Source organism: Manis javanica, chromosome 4 (assembly GCF_040802235.1).
Source record: "Manis javanica isolate MJ-LG chromosome 4, MJ_LKY, whole genome shotgun sequence".
Taxonomy (NCBI): domain Eukaryota; kingdom Metazoa; phylum Chordata; class Mammalia; order Pholidota; family Manidae; genus Manis; species Manis javanica.
In genome coordinates, this window is record NC_133159.1 from 161,369,483 (window position 1) to 161,387,640 (window position 18,158).

General features: G+C 38.5%; 1 protein-coding gene across 6 annotated transcripts in view; it reads left to right on the forward strand.

Annotated features, from left to right (window-relative positions):
- Positions 1-18,158, forward strand: part of ATP6V0A1 (ATPase H+ transporting V0 subunit a1) — a 55,097-nt gene that overhangs the window by 11,913 nt on the left and 25,026 nt on the right. For 4 of the 6 annotated variants that reach the window (XR_012130780.1, XM_073235613.1, XM_017643712.3 and 1 more), the window contains exons 3-10: positions 3,068-3,146; positions 5,163-5,260; positions 5,838-5,966; positions 11,296-11,399; positions 11,728-11,854; positions 13,817-13,899; positions 14,513-14,606; positions 17,253-17,465. Coding sequence is in view for 5 of the 6 variants with exons in the window: in XM_073235613.1 (XP_073091714.1) it covers positions 3,068-3,146; positions 5,163-5,260; positions 5,838-5,966; positions 11,296-11,399; positions 11,728-11,854; positions 13,817-13,899; positions 14,513-14,606; positions 17,253-17,465 (927 nt within the window). In the remaining variant the exon portion in view is untranslated. The remainder of the gene's footprint in view (positions 1-3,067; positions 3,147-5,162; positions 5,261-5,837; positions 5,967-11,295; positions 11,400-11,727; positions 11,855-13,816; positions 13,900-14,512; positions 14,607-17,252; positions 17,466-18,158) is intronic. The other 2 variants (XM_017643715.3, XM_017643716.3) reach the window with 1 other exon arrangement.

Consider the following 18,158-nt stretch of genomic DNA (forward strand, 5'->3'; position numbering starts at 1 on the left):
ATTTCAGAATTTCCAGATATGTTAACTTGCATTTTTGATACTGATTTCTAACTTAAGTATATTGTCATTGCATTTCTGACTGATTGCATTGAATAATCAGAGACCATTATATAGTACCAATTCTTTACTGAGACTTGCTGTGTGACCTATTTTGTGGTCAATTTTTGTAAATGAGTTATTGAGACAACTATTAGATGAATGGTTAAGAAAATGCATGTGTGAGTGTATATACAGAAGACAAATAATGATTCTATAGCATCTTACTTCGCTTGAACAACATTATGGTTACTCATTATCTGAACACAACTTACAACTGCAGCCTCACAGTCTTTCAGATGAAGCATCCTCAAATATCTCAACCCAAATTAACAGAACAAGGAGAAACAGACAAATCTGTCCACACAGAGGGAAATTTTTTTTTTTTTACAGTTGCCTCCTTTTATTTTTTTTATTTATTTTTATTTTTATTTTTTTGAGGTGAATTCACAATTATGGATCATTTTATTTATTTATTTTTTGAGAGGGCATCTCTCATATTTATTGATCAAATGGTTGTTAACAACAATAAAATTCTGTATAGGGGACTCAATGCACAATCATTAATCAACCCCAAGCCTAATTCTCAACAGTCTCCAATCTTCTGAAGCATAATGAACAAGTTCTTACATGGTGAACAAGTTCTTACATAGTGAATAAGTTCTTACATGGTGAACAGTGCAAGGGCAGTCATCACAGAAACTTTCAGTTTTGATCACGCATCATGAACTATAAACAATCAGGTCAAATATGATTATTCGTTTGATTTTTATACTTGATTTCTATGTGAATCCCACATTTCTCCCTTATTATTATTATTATTTATTTATTTATTTATTTATTTATTTATTTATTTATTTAATAAAATGCTAAAGTGGTAGGTAGATGCAAGATAAAGGTAGAAAACATAGTTTAGTGCTGTAAGAGGGCAAATGTAGATGATCAGGTCTGTGCCTATAGGCTAAGTATTAATCCAAGCTAGAAAAGGGCAGCAAAACATCCACGGATGCAGAAGATTTCCACAGAGGGAAATTTTAATATGATTTTCAAATTATTGATATATTAAGTGTACCAAATATTGGTATGGGTAGAGATAATACAAACATAATGAATGAGCTTAATCTAAAACGCACACACAAACACATGCATTTTTTAAAATTTTGATATTGTTATTGTACAATTACTTGAGCAACATTATGGTTACTAGACTCCTCCTATAAAATATCACTTCAGTGTCATGTTTTTTGAAGTGGAAATTTCTGAACAGGAGGCTGAGGTACTACTTGCTCAATGAAAAAAAAACAAAAACATCTCATTAGGACCACACAAATTTAGAATTGTTGCATCTTCCTGGAACTTGTTCTGATTATCATTTTGTAGTGATCCTCTTAATCTCTCATAATGTGTTAAACTATCTCTAAAAAGTATTTTTAAGAAATCAGATCATTTGATTCCCTAGAGGAGAAATCCTCTCTCTTCAGCTATGGTGAATTTCTCCCCTACTCTGAATATATGATGCATTTATGTCTCTCAATTGCTCGTGGTGTTTCTGATTCCATTCTGCCTGTTTCTGCTTGGTGAACTCTGCCTCATCCCCCATAGTCCCAGCTCAGGTGTTCCTGTTGTACACTTTTTCTCTTTATCCCCCAGATAGCACTAGTTACTCTTCCAGTGTGTGGGTGTTGCTTTTTTCCCACTCCTTTTTTATGGAGGTGAAATTTCTTTTCAGTGAAATGCATAAATCTCTAGAATGTATACAATTAGGTGCTTTTGGTCAATTTGTATACCTTTGTAATCACCACCCTAATCAAGAGATTATTTGTATCAGTCTTGAAAGTACCTTGTGCCCACTTCTGGTCAATCTCCACCCCAGAAGGTCACCACTGTTTTGATTTCTACAATCGTAGATTAGTTTACCTGTTCTTGAACTTTATATAGATGGAATCATACATTATAAACTCTTATGTCTGGCTTCATTCACTCAACCTAATGTTTTTGAGATTTTTTACCTGCTTGTGAGTGTATCTGCAGTTGGTGTTTTTTATTGCTGAGTAGTAATTCATTGTATGAATATACTGCCATATCTTTAGCCATTCTCCTCTTGATGGACTTTTGGATCGTTGCAATTTTGGGGCTATTACTAATGCTATAAACATTCTTTACAAGTCTCTGTGGACATTTTTTTATTTCTCTTAAGCAAATACCTTATTGTGGAATGCTCAATTATGAGGTAGGTTGTTTTATGTTTTAACTATATAAGAAACTACCAACAATAATTTACTTATTTTTAATAGCATTTATCACAACAAATTGTGTTTATTGGTTTATGTCTGTCTCTTCCATAGACCAATAGCTCCTCAAAACTAGGACAACTCACATTCTTTAAATTTATACCAGTGCCTACTACAGTGTCTGGCAAGATTTGATGTTCCATGTTGAGTAATTATAGTTATTTGTATTACTTTTGTGGAATTTATCACATGCTGTATTATTGGTTGTGTTCATCTTCTCTATGATTGCAAGCTTCTTAATGAGTAGGAACTTGTTTTTTTCTTGTTTGTGTTTTCCACAATATCTGTTTTGAAAATTGCTTCTAATCTGTGAATGAATAAACCACCAGCCTGTCACCTAGAAGGTGAAGACCCTGGGACAAAAGAACAAGAGAAGCTTGCCTTCTGTCCTTTCTGATTAGGAAAGAGAGAAGGAAAACCAGGCAGAGCATTGGTTACATCTGCTGCTTGAAATTTTGGTGGGGGATGCTCACTGAGACTTCTGGCCTGGGAAGAACATTTTGTACCACAGTGCTTTGTCGAATTTGCCTCCATTCCAGTATTATGTGAGGAAAGGGTTTTTATCATTAATTGGTGTGGCTGGCCCCCAAATAGGTCATGTAGGTAAGTAGATAATTTTTATCAGTGTTGTTTCTTATATGACCCAAAATATGGTTTTCACTTTGCAGGATGTGTTGCTTGTGAAACAGAGGAAATAGATGCAGTATTCGAATATTTGGTATTATGTTCTTGTTTTGTAGTTAAATCCAGATGTGAATGTTTTCCAGAGGAAATTTGTGAATGAAGTCAGAAGATGTGAAGAAATGGATCGAAAGCTTCGTATGTACATTTTGATCTTGTACGCTGTTCATAGAATGAGTTGTTTGTTTAAAATTAAAGACACTAGTCCTCTTAATAAAAGAAGAAAACCTACAGGAGAAAAAGAGTCTTGCAATCCTGATATTAAGATGAATTTATTGTATAAAAGTAGATTTTGTGGCATTTGAGGTAGGTGGTACTAACGGAAACCTTGTTTGGATGACAACCTTCAAGCTAAAGGGACTGGTTCTTCTTTTGTGGGATGGGTTTTATAGCATTATAAATTACTACATTATAGAATTCTGGGAAATGATGTGCAGACCACTATCAATTTTAGATGTCAGGATAGCCACCTTTTAATTTGAGCTTTTTATGACAGAAGAAACTAGCACGTTTATTAAGGTCCTTTTGAGATTTACGGTGTCATACTTGATTTAATTCATTCCCCCCAATATTCCTTCAGATGGGTGTTATCTCATTTAATAAATTGCAAAGCCAAAGATCAGATTAAGTGACTTGACCAAGAACATAAGTGGTCTTGGTGGAATCAGTATTTGAATCCAGGTTGTTCTCTCTGTCTCCAAAACCCATCATCTTGCTACTATATTATACCAGCTTTCAGTTAGGTAATGGGTGAATTTGGCCCCCATTCTAAGAAAAGTCAGTTTTTGTCATCTGAAATACTTCTCTTTTCTCATGTTTTGGAGCCTTATTCCATGTCTTGCTTTTTTTTTTTTTTTGATTTACAAATCTCCATGCGTTTTTTTTTATTAAGGTTTCATTGATATACAATCTTACGAAGATTTCACATGAGCAACATTGTGGTTACAACATTCACCCATACTATCAAGTTCCCCCCACACACCCCATTACAGACACTGTCCATCAGCATAGTAAGATGCTATAGAATCACTACTTGTGTTCTCTGTGCTGTACTGTCTTCCCTGTGACGCCCCCCTACATTATGTGTGCTAATCATAATGTTCCTTAATCTCCTTCTCCCTCCCTCCCCACTAGTCTCTCTTCTTCGAGTCTGTAAGTCTGCTGCTGTTTTGTTCCTTCAGTTTTGCTTTGTTGTTATACTCCACATATGAGTGAAATCATTTGGTACTTGTCTTTCTCTGCCTGGCTTATTTCACTGAACTTAATACCCTCTAGCTCCATCCATGTTGTTGCAAATGATAGGATTTGTTTCTTTCTTATGGCTGAATAGTATTCCATTGTGTATATGTACCACGTCTTCTTTATCCATTCATATAATGATGGACACTTAGGTTGCTTCCATATCTTGGCTATTGTAAATAGTGCTGCGATAAACAGGGATGCATGTGTCTTTTTGAATCTGGGATCTTGTTTTCTTTGGGTAAATTCCCAGAAGTGGAATTCCTGGGTCAAATGGTATTTCTATTTTTAGTTTTTTGAAGAACCTCCATACTGCTTTCCACAGTGATTGAATTAATTTATATTACCACCAAGAGGGTAGGATGATTCCCCTTTCTCTGCATCCTCGCCAGCATTTGTTTTCTTGTCTTTGGATGTTGGCCATCCTAACTGGTGTGAGGTTGCTTTTCGTTTTGTTTTGTTTTGTTTTGCTTAAAGCTGACCTGACTGCTTTCCAGTTTAACAAAAATGCTTTGGATCTGCAGTTATGTTAATGGTGTGCTGAATGTCAAATTATGTATTGAATTGCACTTTTCTGTGGCTCTGCCAACAACATCTGTAACCAGAACCGTCATAACTCTGAAATATTAGTTGTACAGGGTGGAAAGCTGAAGCAGATGAGGACCAGTTTTAAGGTCAGACGAGAAAAAAGTGGAATGACAACCCTCTTTGGGGTAGCGTTGCTGTAGAGGGTGTGGGCTAGGAGGGAGAGAAATGTGGCAAAAGAAAGATTTGCATGTTCTACATCTGTGTGAGTGTACCTTTCTTAGAATGAAACTCTTTTTGGTCAGGTTTTGTGTCCTACTATTTTTTTCCTCAAGTATTGGCAATTCCAGGCATGTGCTATGCATTAATGTTTTGATTTTGTCATTTTAGGATTTGTTGAGAAAGAGATAAGAAAAGCTAATATCCCAATTATGGACACTGGTGAAAACCCAGAGGTGCCCTTCCCCCGGGACATGATTGACCTAGAGGTAAACAACTCTTCTGAGAAGTCAAGCTAAGTTTCTTTCTAAACACAGAAAGTACTCTCCTGAGTGAATGGAAGATGGAGTAATTCTCCCTGTCCTTGTCAGCATCATCTACTGATTGCAAGTTCTTGTTGGTGGGATTAAAATGAATTTCATTTTTTATGGTATAGAACAGTATCTTGAACAGTGTCACATACCACTAAATAAATATTTATTGGCTTACTGAAACCTTACTGGGTTAATGTCAGTTTATCTAGTAATTTATGAATCTCACATACTAAATGTGAATGGCCAGTGGACTTTTTGGTATTCATTTTACCCATCAGAAGTTTCCTGAAAAATTCAACCAAATGTATAACAGAATCTATAGACAAAGAAAGACAATTTTAAGCAAAAAAATTTCCATAAAGAAAATTGCACAGGTAAAGTCACATGTTTGCTTGGTAGATATAGATATAAGATCTCTTTGAACCATCAAGATGGAAAGAGTTCTGTGGGATGGATGAATTCATCTGTCTTGCAGAGCAAGCATATTGAGCTTAGTTTGAGTTAATAGTTTGATTTTTTTTTTTGTCTGTAGGCCAATTTTGAGAAGATTGAAAATGAGCTGAAGGAAATCAACACAAACCAGGAAGCTCTGAAGAGAAATTTCCTGGAACTGACTGAATTAAAATTTATACTTCGCAAAACTCAGCAGTTTTTTGATGAGGTCAGACTATTGTTTCTTCTAGTATTTGAGCAGCTGCTATTACCTGCACAATTGGGCCATATTTTTATTCCAATAATTATTTTAATTTGCTAGTTTGAAAGCAGTACCATTTTCACACTCCATTTCAGTTGAAGAAATGTCGATTGTGTTCCATTTTTCATGTAATACATGGTTTTGCATACTTTTGCATTTTCCGCGATTTTCATCCCAAGATGGGAAAGGAACCCTAAAGTAGTTGTGCATACACAGTTAGTTGAAATTTTCACATTGTATTTTAAGGTAAGTATATGCTTAAGGTTTAAGTTGAAACAAGAAATATTTGGTCATACATGGAATTATAACAAAGGTTTCGTCTCCAAACCTTTTGTCATCAGATTTTAATTTTCATTTTATTCCCTATGTTTGCTTATCAACCTTTGAACCCATTTTAACTACTTCAGATACCACATGTCATACTTTAATTTTTTAAGAGTTTTTCTTTATGTTGTATGGAAGTACTGGTAGGGTGCCTATTTGAAATTTCTGGATTTTCACATAAACTCAATTGCATTAAAATTGGGAAAATTGTTAATAAGTTCCTGGGTTAAGTTCTAGGTGACTTAAGTTGCCAGATGACAGTTTGCTGAGGTGACCCTATGGAAAGAATTTGGAGCAAGGCTTTTTGAGGGCTTTCTTTTCCTGATTAAACCTGAGGAGTTTTATCTTTCAGCCTGGACATGCTTTTCCAATGGCCTAAAATATGGGTAGCTCTTTTTTACAGGTATCTTTGCCACTAGGTTAGCAACATCAGACACTTCAGAGTTTGTTCCAGTCACTCTTATGTGTACCTCCCGTAAAACTATTTCCCTTACTCAACAACAACAAAATGTGGCAAAGCTCTTAAAAAATAGAGGGCCCATTTTAGTTAGTATCTGATGTATTCTCAGTTCTACTTTGAATTTCTGTCTTTTGGGGACAGAACAACTCTCCATAGTTCTCTAGACTGGAGCAGGACTTCTTCACTCAGCAGCCTTAGTCTCACCTGGGAACTTGTTTCAGGGCAAATTACCAGTCCCACCCCAGACTCACTGAATCAGCAGCTCTCAAGGTGAGGCCCAGCAGTGTGTTTTCACAAGGTGATTCTGAGGCACACTTGTTTGAGAACCACTGGGCTAGAAAAAGTCAGCTGAAGAGGTGACACATTCCTCAGTGACTAAGTATTGACTCAGAGAAGCTATGCTAATTAAAAAAATCTTTTTGACGGGAGGGAGCAGGGAAAGCGTATATGAATTTAATTGCCTGGTCTTCCCAAAAATGAGACTCTGACTATATATCAAGAGAGGTTTGGTGTGAATATTCAGCTTGCTCACTGAGTTAAGAATTTTGAGACTGATGGTAACTTCTTTCACCAGTCACCGATACCATCACCTTATATGATGTGGGATAATGTGATTAACTCTTTCCAAGTGTTTCAGATCTTTTGCAACAGGCATGGCCACTTATGCCATATGGTTTTAATGAACAGATAATCTGCCTAAACATTATGGTATTTATATTCATTAATCCACTGAACATCTAACAAGCACCTACTCTTTGTTCGGCCCAAGTTGAATAAAGAGATGGTCCTCGTGCTCAATTACTTCGTCATACCAGCACACGTCCCCTAACAGTTCCGCCATACATTCATGGGCGTGTGCTTTTCTAAGTGTATCCAAGCTGCTGCCTGTAGAGCCAGTGTAAACCTGACCTCAAGAGCAAAGTCCAGCGACTTTTAGCATCATTTGGGGCTTAATTCTTTTGCTCACCCCACCTTTTTAAACCCTTTGGATGTAGTCTTTAGTTTACTACTGGGATGTGGCTGAAACATGAAAATAAATGTCTTTCATAACTTCCCAGGTTTAAGGATCTGAATAGGCTTCCTATTTTAGTTGCTAAATAAAGACTGACAAATGGATTCCCTTAAAGGAAATAGTTATTTAAACTGTTAAAATAAATTTTTTAAAATAGTTAAAATAAAAGCAAGAGAAACCACTTAGAAAGATGGTATAAAGATTTTAAAATCATAAATTATGGATTTAGGGATTTTCTTTGTGATTAATAAGTCTAAACATGAAATGCCTGTGCTGAGAAAGCAGGCTTAATGTCTTCATGACCTTCATGCCCAATCCAAGGTGGGTTGTTTTCTCCTTCCTGTGCATGCAAAACTTTATTTTTAATCTTTGGAAGTACAGTTGAGCATGAGTCCTTGGCTATGAGTGGTCCTCCTGCGGCTTTTGTCCTTAGCCCCTCTCACTTCTAGCCCCCCCATCACAGTGCAGGGAGTCTTTTGGTGAGAACCGCTCTGCCTTTTCCTTTGCACAGTCTGCTTTTGCCTGTAGCTCGGAGCCTCAGCCAGCCCTTGCCCTGCCACTGAACAGCAGCCTCAGGTGTCGCTGCCATGATAAGAGACAAGAGCTCAGAATAAGTGTCTGCACATGCCAGCACATACTTCAAATAATGCAAAAGATAAGCTTGAGACCTCAAATCTTGGAAATGTAGGTTTTTCATGAGATTTTCTTCCATGCCTGCAATTACAATATTTGCAAATGGCCTGAAACACTACCAATTTCATACCCTTCTTTTTTCTATGATTTGATCAATACTTTATTATAATGAGTTATCAGAAAATGGCTAATCGGAAAACAGTCTTTCCATCTTAAGGCATAGGGGTTATAATTGGCTAGGTGTGCAGAAGGGGAAAAATAAACATATATTGAATATTCTCATGATTTAAGATGATTACAAATTGGACTTAGCCATTTCTTATCCAGAGCATTTAAAATGACTTGTTAATGATTATCCTTTTCTCAGTCTTCTTGTTTTTGAAGAAGTGTAAGAGCCGGAGAGCTTTCTCTGCATCTTTTACCATAAGCATCATAACATATGAGAACATAAAGAAGACTGGAAAAGTAATGGTTAATGGCATGCAGATCCCTGCCTTCCTATCCTTCTGAGTTTTCCATCCATCTGCTTTCTTTACTTTTCTTTACCATCTGTCATCTCCTTTGGGGCTTGGATGAATACCTTAGGTGATGAAATATAATTTCTTTCTCACTGTTAAGTGGAAGTAAAATGTTGCTTTTGGTACTTAATGTAGCTGGAACTGGATGTGTTCCTTATACTGTAAGTGTAGCAATAGACCTACTGAAGTTCTGCTGCTTCCTTTTTCAAAGCATGGGCTCAGTGTTCTGAAGGATGGGGGTCAGACCAAGAGCACAGCAGATGACTTGGAGGAAGGTCGGCTCTCATTAGAGAATTAGTTTCTCATTAGAGAGCCCAGATCCAGATAAGGATTTAGCTGCTACTTGGCGTAGTTTCGGAGATTGCTTTAAAGGCCCTCAGTGGTGGTTCTGGTCATCAAGGTTTCCCGTCAGGCACAATTATTTTATTTAAACATTTTTAACCTTCTTCTCTAAGACTTAGGATCCTGAAGTGTGAAGTAGTACAGTTAATTAATTAGGGTATTATTGCAAGTTTATATAATTTTAATTGTTTTTTTCGGACAGTCCCAGATACAGTCTTTGGAGCAATCTGTTTGCTAAGCACTATTTGCTGTTCCATTAGTTGTCCCCCTTAGAGCACATGTCTGCGCCAAGTCTGACCTTCAGGGCTTACTTAAACCAGGCCTTGTGAACTGCGCAGGGATGTATGCAGGAGTCTTATGAGTAGCCAGTCAGTTCCTCTGTTTTTTGGTCAGAGACATCCCAAAAGCAAGTTGAAAAGCAGCTGTAGTTGTCTGGATCCTCAAAACAAGTTGCCTGTGGCTTGCCATCTGCTCATTTGATTTTAAGTAGCAATTAAAAAAGCCCCCTGAACTTCCATTTGAAAACAAGTGGTAACCTGTGCCCCCATTACCTCATCTTAAACTTATCCAAATCTCATGACAGAATGTCTCTGCCCTCTGGTGTACCCAATGCCTGCCCTTCATTTTTTTTTTTCCTCTTTTTTTTTTTCCTTGATCGAAGTTGATCGTGCTTTTAGAATTTACTTCCCAAAACAATTGCTTTCACTTTTTTAGGCTTTCTGGTTTATACTCAGTTCCTCCCCAACCCTTTTGACTTTATACTTAATGATCCTATAACTTTATCCAGTGAGGTTCCCTTGTGGCATTTTTTGATAGCAGGATTGACAGGAATAGGATCAAGTTGGAATTTGGAATGGAAATCATAGAGAAGACTTCTCCTGACTTTTTGTTTAATTTTGCTTTGGAAAGGAAGACTGTTCTGCTTACTTCTAGTCTTTGTTCAAACAAGTAGTGCATGGATATTAAAATTGGGGAGATCAGGAAGTGCAAAAGTCAGTTCACCTTTAATTTTTATGGCAGCTTCTTCCTAGTGAGAGCAAAAGGTGGTAGGATGAGGGAGAGAGACTAGGAAATACAGACCTACATCTGAGAGGTCCCTTTTCTCTTTCATTTCATTGTATAAACTGTCATGGTGGAAATCATTTTAAATCTAAACAATTAAACTAGCCCACACGTCTATATTGACTTATTGTATGTTCCTGGCTTAAGAATCTTTAAACTGTAAAGCCTACATGCACTTAATATTCCTAGATTCCTGGTCAGAAATGGGACACTCAGATAATGGTTCCACTTTTTCTTCCCTTTGTGGGTACAGTGGAGGCCTGCTCAGCCGCTCTGCTTCTTATCCTTTTGGAGAAAGGAATATTATTTAAATCCCATGGTTTGGAGCATTTTATATAGTGGCCATGCTGCAAGTTCTCATGTTCTGAGTTTTTTAAGAGCATGGAAAACCAAGATATCTGGAGATACCCCTCTGTCTTTCTCCAGATCACACTGTTCAAGACAGCGATGGTGCCTTGCTTTCTTCCTTGGAAGGAGAGTCTCCATCTTTCACATTCTCACACAGGGAAAATTGTAGTCGGTGGCTGCCTAGAAATTTGATGTTTGGGTTATCTCCAGAGCTGCCTTGTTTTTTGCTCAAAAGGAAGAAACACTTCAGCTTCTATCTGCATGCAAAGGTATTTCCTGGTACTTTCAATGGCTCATTCGAGAAACATAGGAGAAAAAAATGGCTTCCACCAATTAACAGATTTATACATGTCACCATCATCTAATGTTTTCTCTTTATTCCTTATTTCTAAAACTGTTTCCCCAGGTGCTTCACTGGGGGTAATTATGCTGTCTTTATCTCATGTTTCTTTCCTTTGTTTTCTTATTATTTTTGTGGGTATGTCTTCTCTTTTGATAGTTTCTTTCATCTTTATTTTCTGAACTTATCTCCTGGTTCCTCGTTCCCTGCATGCCACTAACTATTTTCATTAGATATTAATTGATTTGTGAATTCAGGCTGAATTGCATCATCAGCAGATGGCGGATCCAGACCTGTTGGAAGAGTCCTCGTCCCTCTTGGAGCCAAGTGAGATGGGAAGAGGCACACCTTTAAGACTTGGGTAAGTTCCAGTCAGACCTCCAGCTCAGTGGGCTCATGTTCATTTTTGCTGTTCAAACGAGCAGCGAGGCAGGGCATTCACTTGTTTCTAGAATGTGCTCTTTTCTGAGTCTGCTGAGAGGTGCTCCTCAGTCACTTTGGATACAGGTCCTGAGCTGTGCGGTCGGCCCTGTGCTGGGTCCGAGAATATGACCTGGGCAGCCCTTTTGACTTAACGATGCATAGCTTCATGTTTGTCATTTTGCTGTCTCCTCTCACTTTCCTTTGTCTTGAAGCCTTCCACCCTGTGGCGTGGAATAGAGTCCCCACTCTGGCTCTTCTTCCCACAGCTTCGTGGCTGGTGTGATTAACCGGGAGCGCATCCCTACTTTTGAGCGCATGCTTTGGCGGGTGTGCCGTGGGAATGTGTTCCTGCGGCAGGCTGAAATCGAGAACCCGCTGGAGGATCCTGTGACTGTAAGACAAGGAAATTGTGTCCTGTAGCATAGATCTTGCAAAGGGAGCTCAAAGTGTAAGACACCGTGGTGCCACCTGAGTCTGACCCTCCTGCAGAGGAGCTCTTCTGTTTACCCCTGCTTTGATCTGCAAATTTGAAGGACTGCTCTTTTTCTTAATTTCTATCACATGTTTACATCCAATGTGTACATGACAGATACATATACACATTTTCAAGCTCTACCCATGTAGGTCTTTTTTATTGTAAATATATTTTCTCCAGTTATTTTAAACTTTAGCTTAAATGTTTTCTATTATCTCAGACCAAAAGAAACTTAACTTTCTATGAAAGTGAACTTAAAGCAAGATATCTGATTCCAAGTTTGGTAATAATCCACATGTAAGAAGAGGAGAGAGTTCCTAAATTGTGATTTCAATAAGCTGATGCAATTTTAGTTGCTAAAGTTTTTTTGTCTCTTTGTTGAAAGGTTTAGAAACTTAGTTTATATATTGTGCAACATAGGCTAATCTTCCCCATCTAATACTTTGGCAAGTAGGAACAGATTAACATCTTGGCATTTGACATAATGGGACAGAGTTCTTAACATAAACCTATATTAAGTATCATGAGTCCTGATTTCAGGAATTATAAACAAAGAAGATTAAATGTTCTGCAAAAATTTACTTTACTTTTATATTAGTGTTATTTAGAAGCCCAGAGTTATTTTTTCTGTTTTAAATAATCTTTTGGGTTTCTTAAGTTAGTATTCTTTGCTTTACCCAAGAAAAGAGATTGAATTACGGAATTTATGAGAATGGGATGGTCACATAGCTAAAAATGATCTAGATACATAAAAGGCTTTCATCCTTGGCCCTGAGTAGGAATATGGTTACACTTAGATTACAGTGAGTCCCCTTACCCAGAGGAGCAGTTTTATAGTCTCACTGAAGGCTGCCCTTGATGTTGCAGTCTGCAGTCACACCTAATGTGGATCTGTTCTCAGGAATGTTCAGCCAGGTTTCTGGGCAACAGAAACATTTTATCAACAAATTGAGGAAGGAGGGTTCTGGATAGCTCCAACAGAGCAGCTGCATGAAGAGTGTGCTCCAGTTTATTCCTAAAGAATTTAGGAATTTAAGATTCTCAAGTCTCATTTTCTTCACTTCTCGTCTTTTATCTGTCTAAAGTTTTGTTTGATTTCTTACTATCAAAGCTCTTTTGGAATATGAGAAAATATAGGCATCCAGAGATTGTATAAACTGTCATGGTGGAAATCATTTTAAATCTAAACAATTAAACTAGCCCACACGTCTATATTGACTTATTGTATGTTCCTGGCTTAAGAATCTTTAAACTGTAAAGCCTACATGCACTTAATATTCCTAGATTCCTGGTCAGAAATATTTCCAAACACCCAGTATAGCTTATTTCTCTGATTTTTACCTCCAGCCCTCCCATCAGACTTCAGGTATCAGCTTGGTGTTTGGAATGGATTGCCTTCCTTCTGCCCCTAAAGTCTAAAGTGGCATGAATCCTGATAATATGTATCCATGTTCTTCCCAGTCTCTTTAGTTCCTTGTAGTAGTCAGTCCCCTTTATCTGGGAATTGTAAGCATGGGAACAGACAGGAATGGCTTCCTTCTCTTTCCTCTCCTCTGTATTTATGTCATTAGGGCAACAGGAGATTTAAAGTTAAATGGTAAATAGGGCTAAATTGTGCAAAGAAGAGAATCTTAGCATGTGTCAAGCTCTGAGTTGAGTTTAAAAATAAATACAGTAAGTTTTTTGTGAATTAGAGATTACAGGCCAAATTTTCTTATAGTAGAGCTTAAAAATAAAATGCATCGGATATAGTGGTTAAACTCCAGGACTGCCATGGCCATAAAGGATTCCTGTTGCTCTTATCATCATGAAAATAAGATATTTAAGCAGTTTTTTTCCAGATTAGAAGACTGAACTCTTGATTTTGGTTTGGGGCCTAGGGTGACTACGTACACAAGTCTGTGTTCATCATTTTCTTCCAAGGCGATCAGCTGAAAAACAGAGTCAAGAAAATCTGTGAAGGGTAAGAAATGTGCCTCACCAGCAGGTGTAGCCCATGCTGCCTAAGGATTAAGCCCTAAAATATAGAATAGTGAGACACAAAACCCTTTTAGTTTATCTTGACAACATGAATATATCTTTCAGTAATGTTAGGACTATTTTAAACAATTAGAAATGACCTAAGTTCATTTTTTTAAAGTACTATCAAAACCACAATTTCCTTTCCTTGAAAAATAGTCTTGGGGACTCATAGTTTACAAAGGCCGCATTGTTCTGGGACAGTGGGTCTGCATAACCAGCAGTGTGCCATAGGCACTGTGCCCTTAAACTTTTCTGAAATTCTTCCCATGAGATCTGTTCTCCATGCCGTTTTTCTCAAGTAATTTATAATATAATTTATATTAATTTTTTTTAATCTAGGGGAATTTAATAGCTACAGAGAATATCAAACTAGATCGAATATTACTGCTCTATCTTTAGGCCACTTCCCATTAATAATAATCATGGATTAGAGCATCAGTCTGAACTAATCCTGTTTTGGTCCTTCTAGTAAGTTAGGATTACTTTCTGAGATTATTCAAATTGGGTAGGTTAAGAAATTTCAATGTTCCTCAGTCTGCATCTGTATATTCCAGGTTCCGGGCCTCACTTTATCCTTGTCCTGAAACCCCACAGGAGAGGAAGGAAATGGCTTCTGGAGTCAATACCAGGATTGATGATCTCCAAATGGTACACAGAAGGCTGGAGGGAGTTTGTTTTCATGAAATACTACAATAGCAATCCATTTTCCTTCCTTGAAACACTAACAGTTAGCTTATTAGGCACACGAAGTGGCCCAGGATACCAAAAAAAAGAAATGTCCCTGGTAATATGTCCCACCGGGAGCTTGGGAAAAATTTCAGGGAATGACTGTGAAAAATAGCATTAATTATCCTCAGAAAAAAGGAATACTATGCATCTGAAATTTTTGTTGCTTGGAATATTCAGTTTCCTTCCTCGTGAGTCTATTTTTTATGATTTAAAAAAGTATGCTTAGGGGAAAAAACAAATAATTCACAGTATTTATAAAGTCAGTTCCTCCTTCACCTGCATTCTGTGCCCAGAGGCGGCCTTGGATCTTAATCACCAGTCTAGCCAAAGAGTCCTGGTGGAAGTCTTGTACCCAAGAAGAGACTGCAGTAAGATTTTACCAAATTGCATTGTGTGTGGTTTACATACATTGTGGTTATCACAAGGTTCTAAGAAAGGCACCATGATTTATGTATGCATGGAAGGAAAGGGTGGCCAGTGGGAGTTTTGTTCCCTGTTGAAAGAATACGATGATTGCCCCCTTGAAATATTAATAAACATACACTAGTCCCTCTTATCACAGTTTCACTTTTTGAGGTTTCAGTTATCCACGGCCAACTTGGTCAGAAGCAGATGATCCTCCTTCTGACGTAGGGTCGGGAGGGCAATAGTAGCCTAACGCTGCATCACCATGCCTATGTCATCCTTCCACCTTTCATCATGTAGGCCTTTTAACATCCCACATCATCGCAAGAAGAAAAGTGAGTACAGTGTAGTAAGTTACTTTGAGAGAGAGACCACATTCCCGTAACTTTTTTTTACAGTATATTATTGTAATTGTTCTGTTTACTATTAGTTGTTGTTAATCTCTTACTGTACCTACTTCATGAATTAAACTTTATCATAGGAATGTATGTATAGGAAAAAATATAATATATGTAGGGTTCAGTACTATTCACTGTTTCAGGCATCCACTGGGGATCTTGGAACATATCCCCCACAGATGTAGGGGGACCACTGTACTTAATCCCAAATACAGTTCTTTCTGTCTGTGGCAGAATTGTCAGAGATAGGCGTAACTCCCATTTTAGTTTCCTTTCCCATCTTTCCTTCCACCCCTCTTTGTATATGACCCACCAGCTTGACCTATTGTGGGCTTCTTTGAGAAACATGGACCTGTTTAAGGGAAGAGAGTTTTTTAGAACTGCCGGTGGGTGGTAGGCTGTATTCATATATTCCAGATTCCAGGACTATCTTATCGCCTCCCAGGCTTATGGATAGATTTTAAAAAGCATGTGCAATATGGCCAGAATTTGACTTTCGAAACACCCAGCCATGTGAACTGAAACTTTAAAAAGGGATTGAATACGAAGGAGTAAAATGTGGGTTTGGCAAATGGGGAAAGAGAAAAGCAAATAGAATATTGCTTGCAAGTTTATTTAGCATCCTTCCAGAAGTTTTAATAGTAATTGTGAAATTGTCAACAGCTAGAAAGAGAAAAAGTAGCTTTGTTTCTTTATTCTCAAGTGATACCAGCATTCCCTAGCATGCCCTGGCTTTTTTTTTTTAAACCACTCTGTGGAAGTTACCTTCTACTGCCCAAACTTCCCAAGGCAGTTTTTCGGGGAGTAGCTACCACTATTTTTCTAAACTGACTTGAAGAGCCAACTATGATGGAGATTTGGGCTAAGAACATGGTTGTTACATGGCTTTCTCTCCTCCAAGAAATGTGGGGATTCAAGATAGATTTTCATGCAGAAGTATGATTGGTGGGTTGCTTGCCCAGTTTTGGCATAGTCTCTCTTCTGCTATTGAAATCTTAAATATTTGGCAGTAAACAAGCAGTACAATGTAAAGTATTCCTGCCCCTTACCCCCATGCTAGTCTTGGCACTGTGATTCCTATGAGGGAAATCTGCACTGGTTTCCAGAAATCAGCACTGAAACTTTCTCGCTCCAAGAAGTCTGATGGAAAGATAAAGGCTTATCTGCCCTGTGATGACAGTGGTATGTGGTAGTGTAAATCCCCTGCAGAGGCCGTGGGGCCTCCTGACCGCACAGTGTCTCCCTTTTCCGGGCAGGAGGTGTCTCTTGGCACAGGCAGATGATGGTGTTCAGCTCTGGCTCTTGCCCCCAGGCCCTGGCGCTGCCTTGTGTTCAGGGGATTCTGCAGCTTGCTGTTCTTAAGTATGGATTTGTTGGCTTTGCCAGCTCCCAGGCCTGTGGAGCTGACTTCTCTGAGTCTGAGTTACAGACTCCACGTGGAAAGTCATTGTTCTTTAATGATTCAAGTAAAAGCCAGTGACCTGCACTGGTGTGCTGTAGATTTAGTGGTGAGATTAAATATAGAAAAGCTAAAAGCCATTTCTTCAGGTTTCTTTTCATCTTGAAACTAAATGAAAATGAATGCTAGTAACTAGAACTCTAATTTCATTTGGCCAGGAAAAAAAGCCATTCTAGTTAGAGGAAGAAAAAACCAGATGCCTAGCAACCCTTCTCAGAAAGCTGTGCCTCTTTGCCATTCATACCCTGAGTCCCAAGACTGGTGTTAGAAGGATCGCTCTCTTGTTCCTTTCTCTCCCAAAAGGTCCTGAATCAAACAGAGGATCACCGCCAGAGGGTTCTGCAGGCAGCTGCTAAGAACATCCGTGTCTGGTTCATCAAGGTGCGGAAGATGAAGGCCATCTACCACACACTGAACCTTTGCAACATAGATGTGACCCAGAAGTGCCTGATTGCCGAGGTCTGGTGCCCTGTCACCGACCTGGACTCTATCCAGTTTGCACTCCGAAGGGGCACGGTGAGTCCCCCGAGCTAGCTATGCAGCCTGCGGACCAAGGAGAGAGGTTCCCATCAATAGTAGCTTTAATCGCACGTTGGTGGCATTTTCTCTTTCAGAGTTCTTTAATATCCTCCTGTACTCATCCTGTATCCTGACACTCTATTTTGTATATCCTTATTTTCTGAATGTGGAAACTGCAGCTCAAGAGATCAGATGACATGATCAAATGCCCACTATTCTTCAGGGTAGCTCCTGACCAGAGTGTCAAGTTCCTGATCCATTTTCTCTCCCTGGCAGATCTGTTTAGTAGTTGGAGCTACTGCTCTTTCCAGGGCTCTGGTCTAGGGTCCAAGAGGTTCAAAGATGTAAAAAAGTGCCCTCAAGTATTTTATGATTCACTTGGAGAGGTTGCCACGCAAACATATAAGACAGTCTGTGCTTAAAGTAAGTGGTATATGTGTGTGAAGGGAGAGTGTTAGCTTTTCCAATTAGAATGATTGGAAAAAAGTTTCAAGAAGGTGGCATTTAACCTGAGCCTTGAAGGATGGATAAGATGCCTACAGCAATGACGAGAAGACCACAACATGGAGAAAGGCAGGAAGTGAGGGGTGTGACTGTGTGGTTGGCAAGAACAGGAGTCATAATGGGTGCGCAGAAAGAGTGGGGGTATATACCTACACCAGGTGGATTGGAACCTCACTGTGAAGGGTT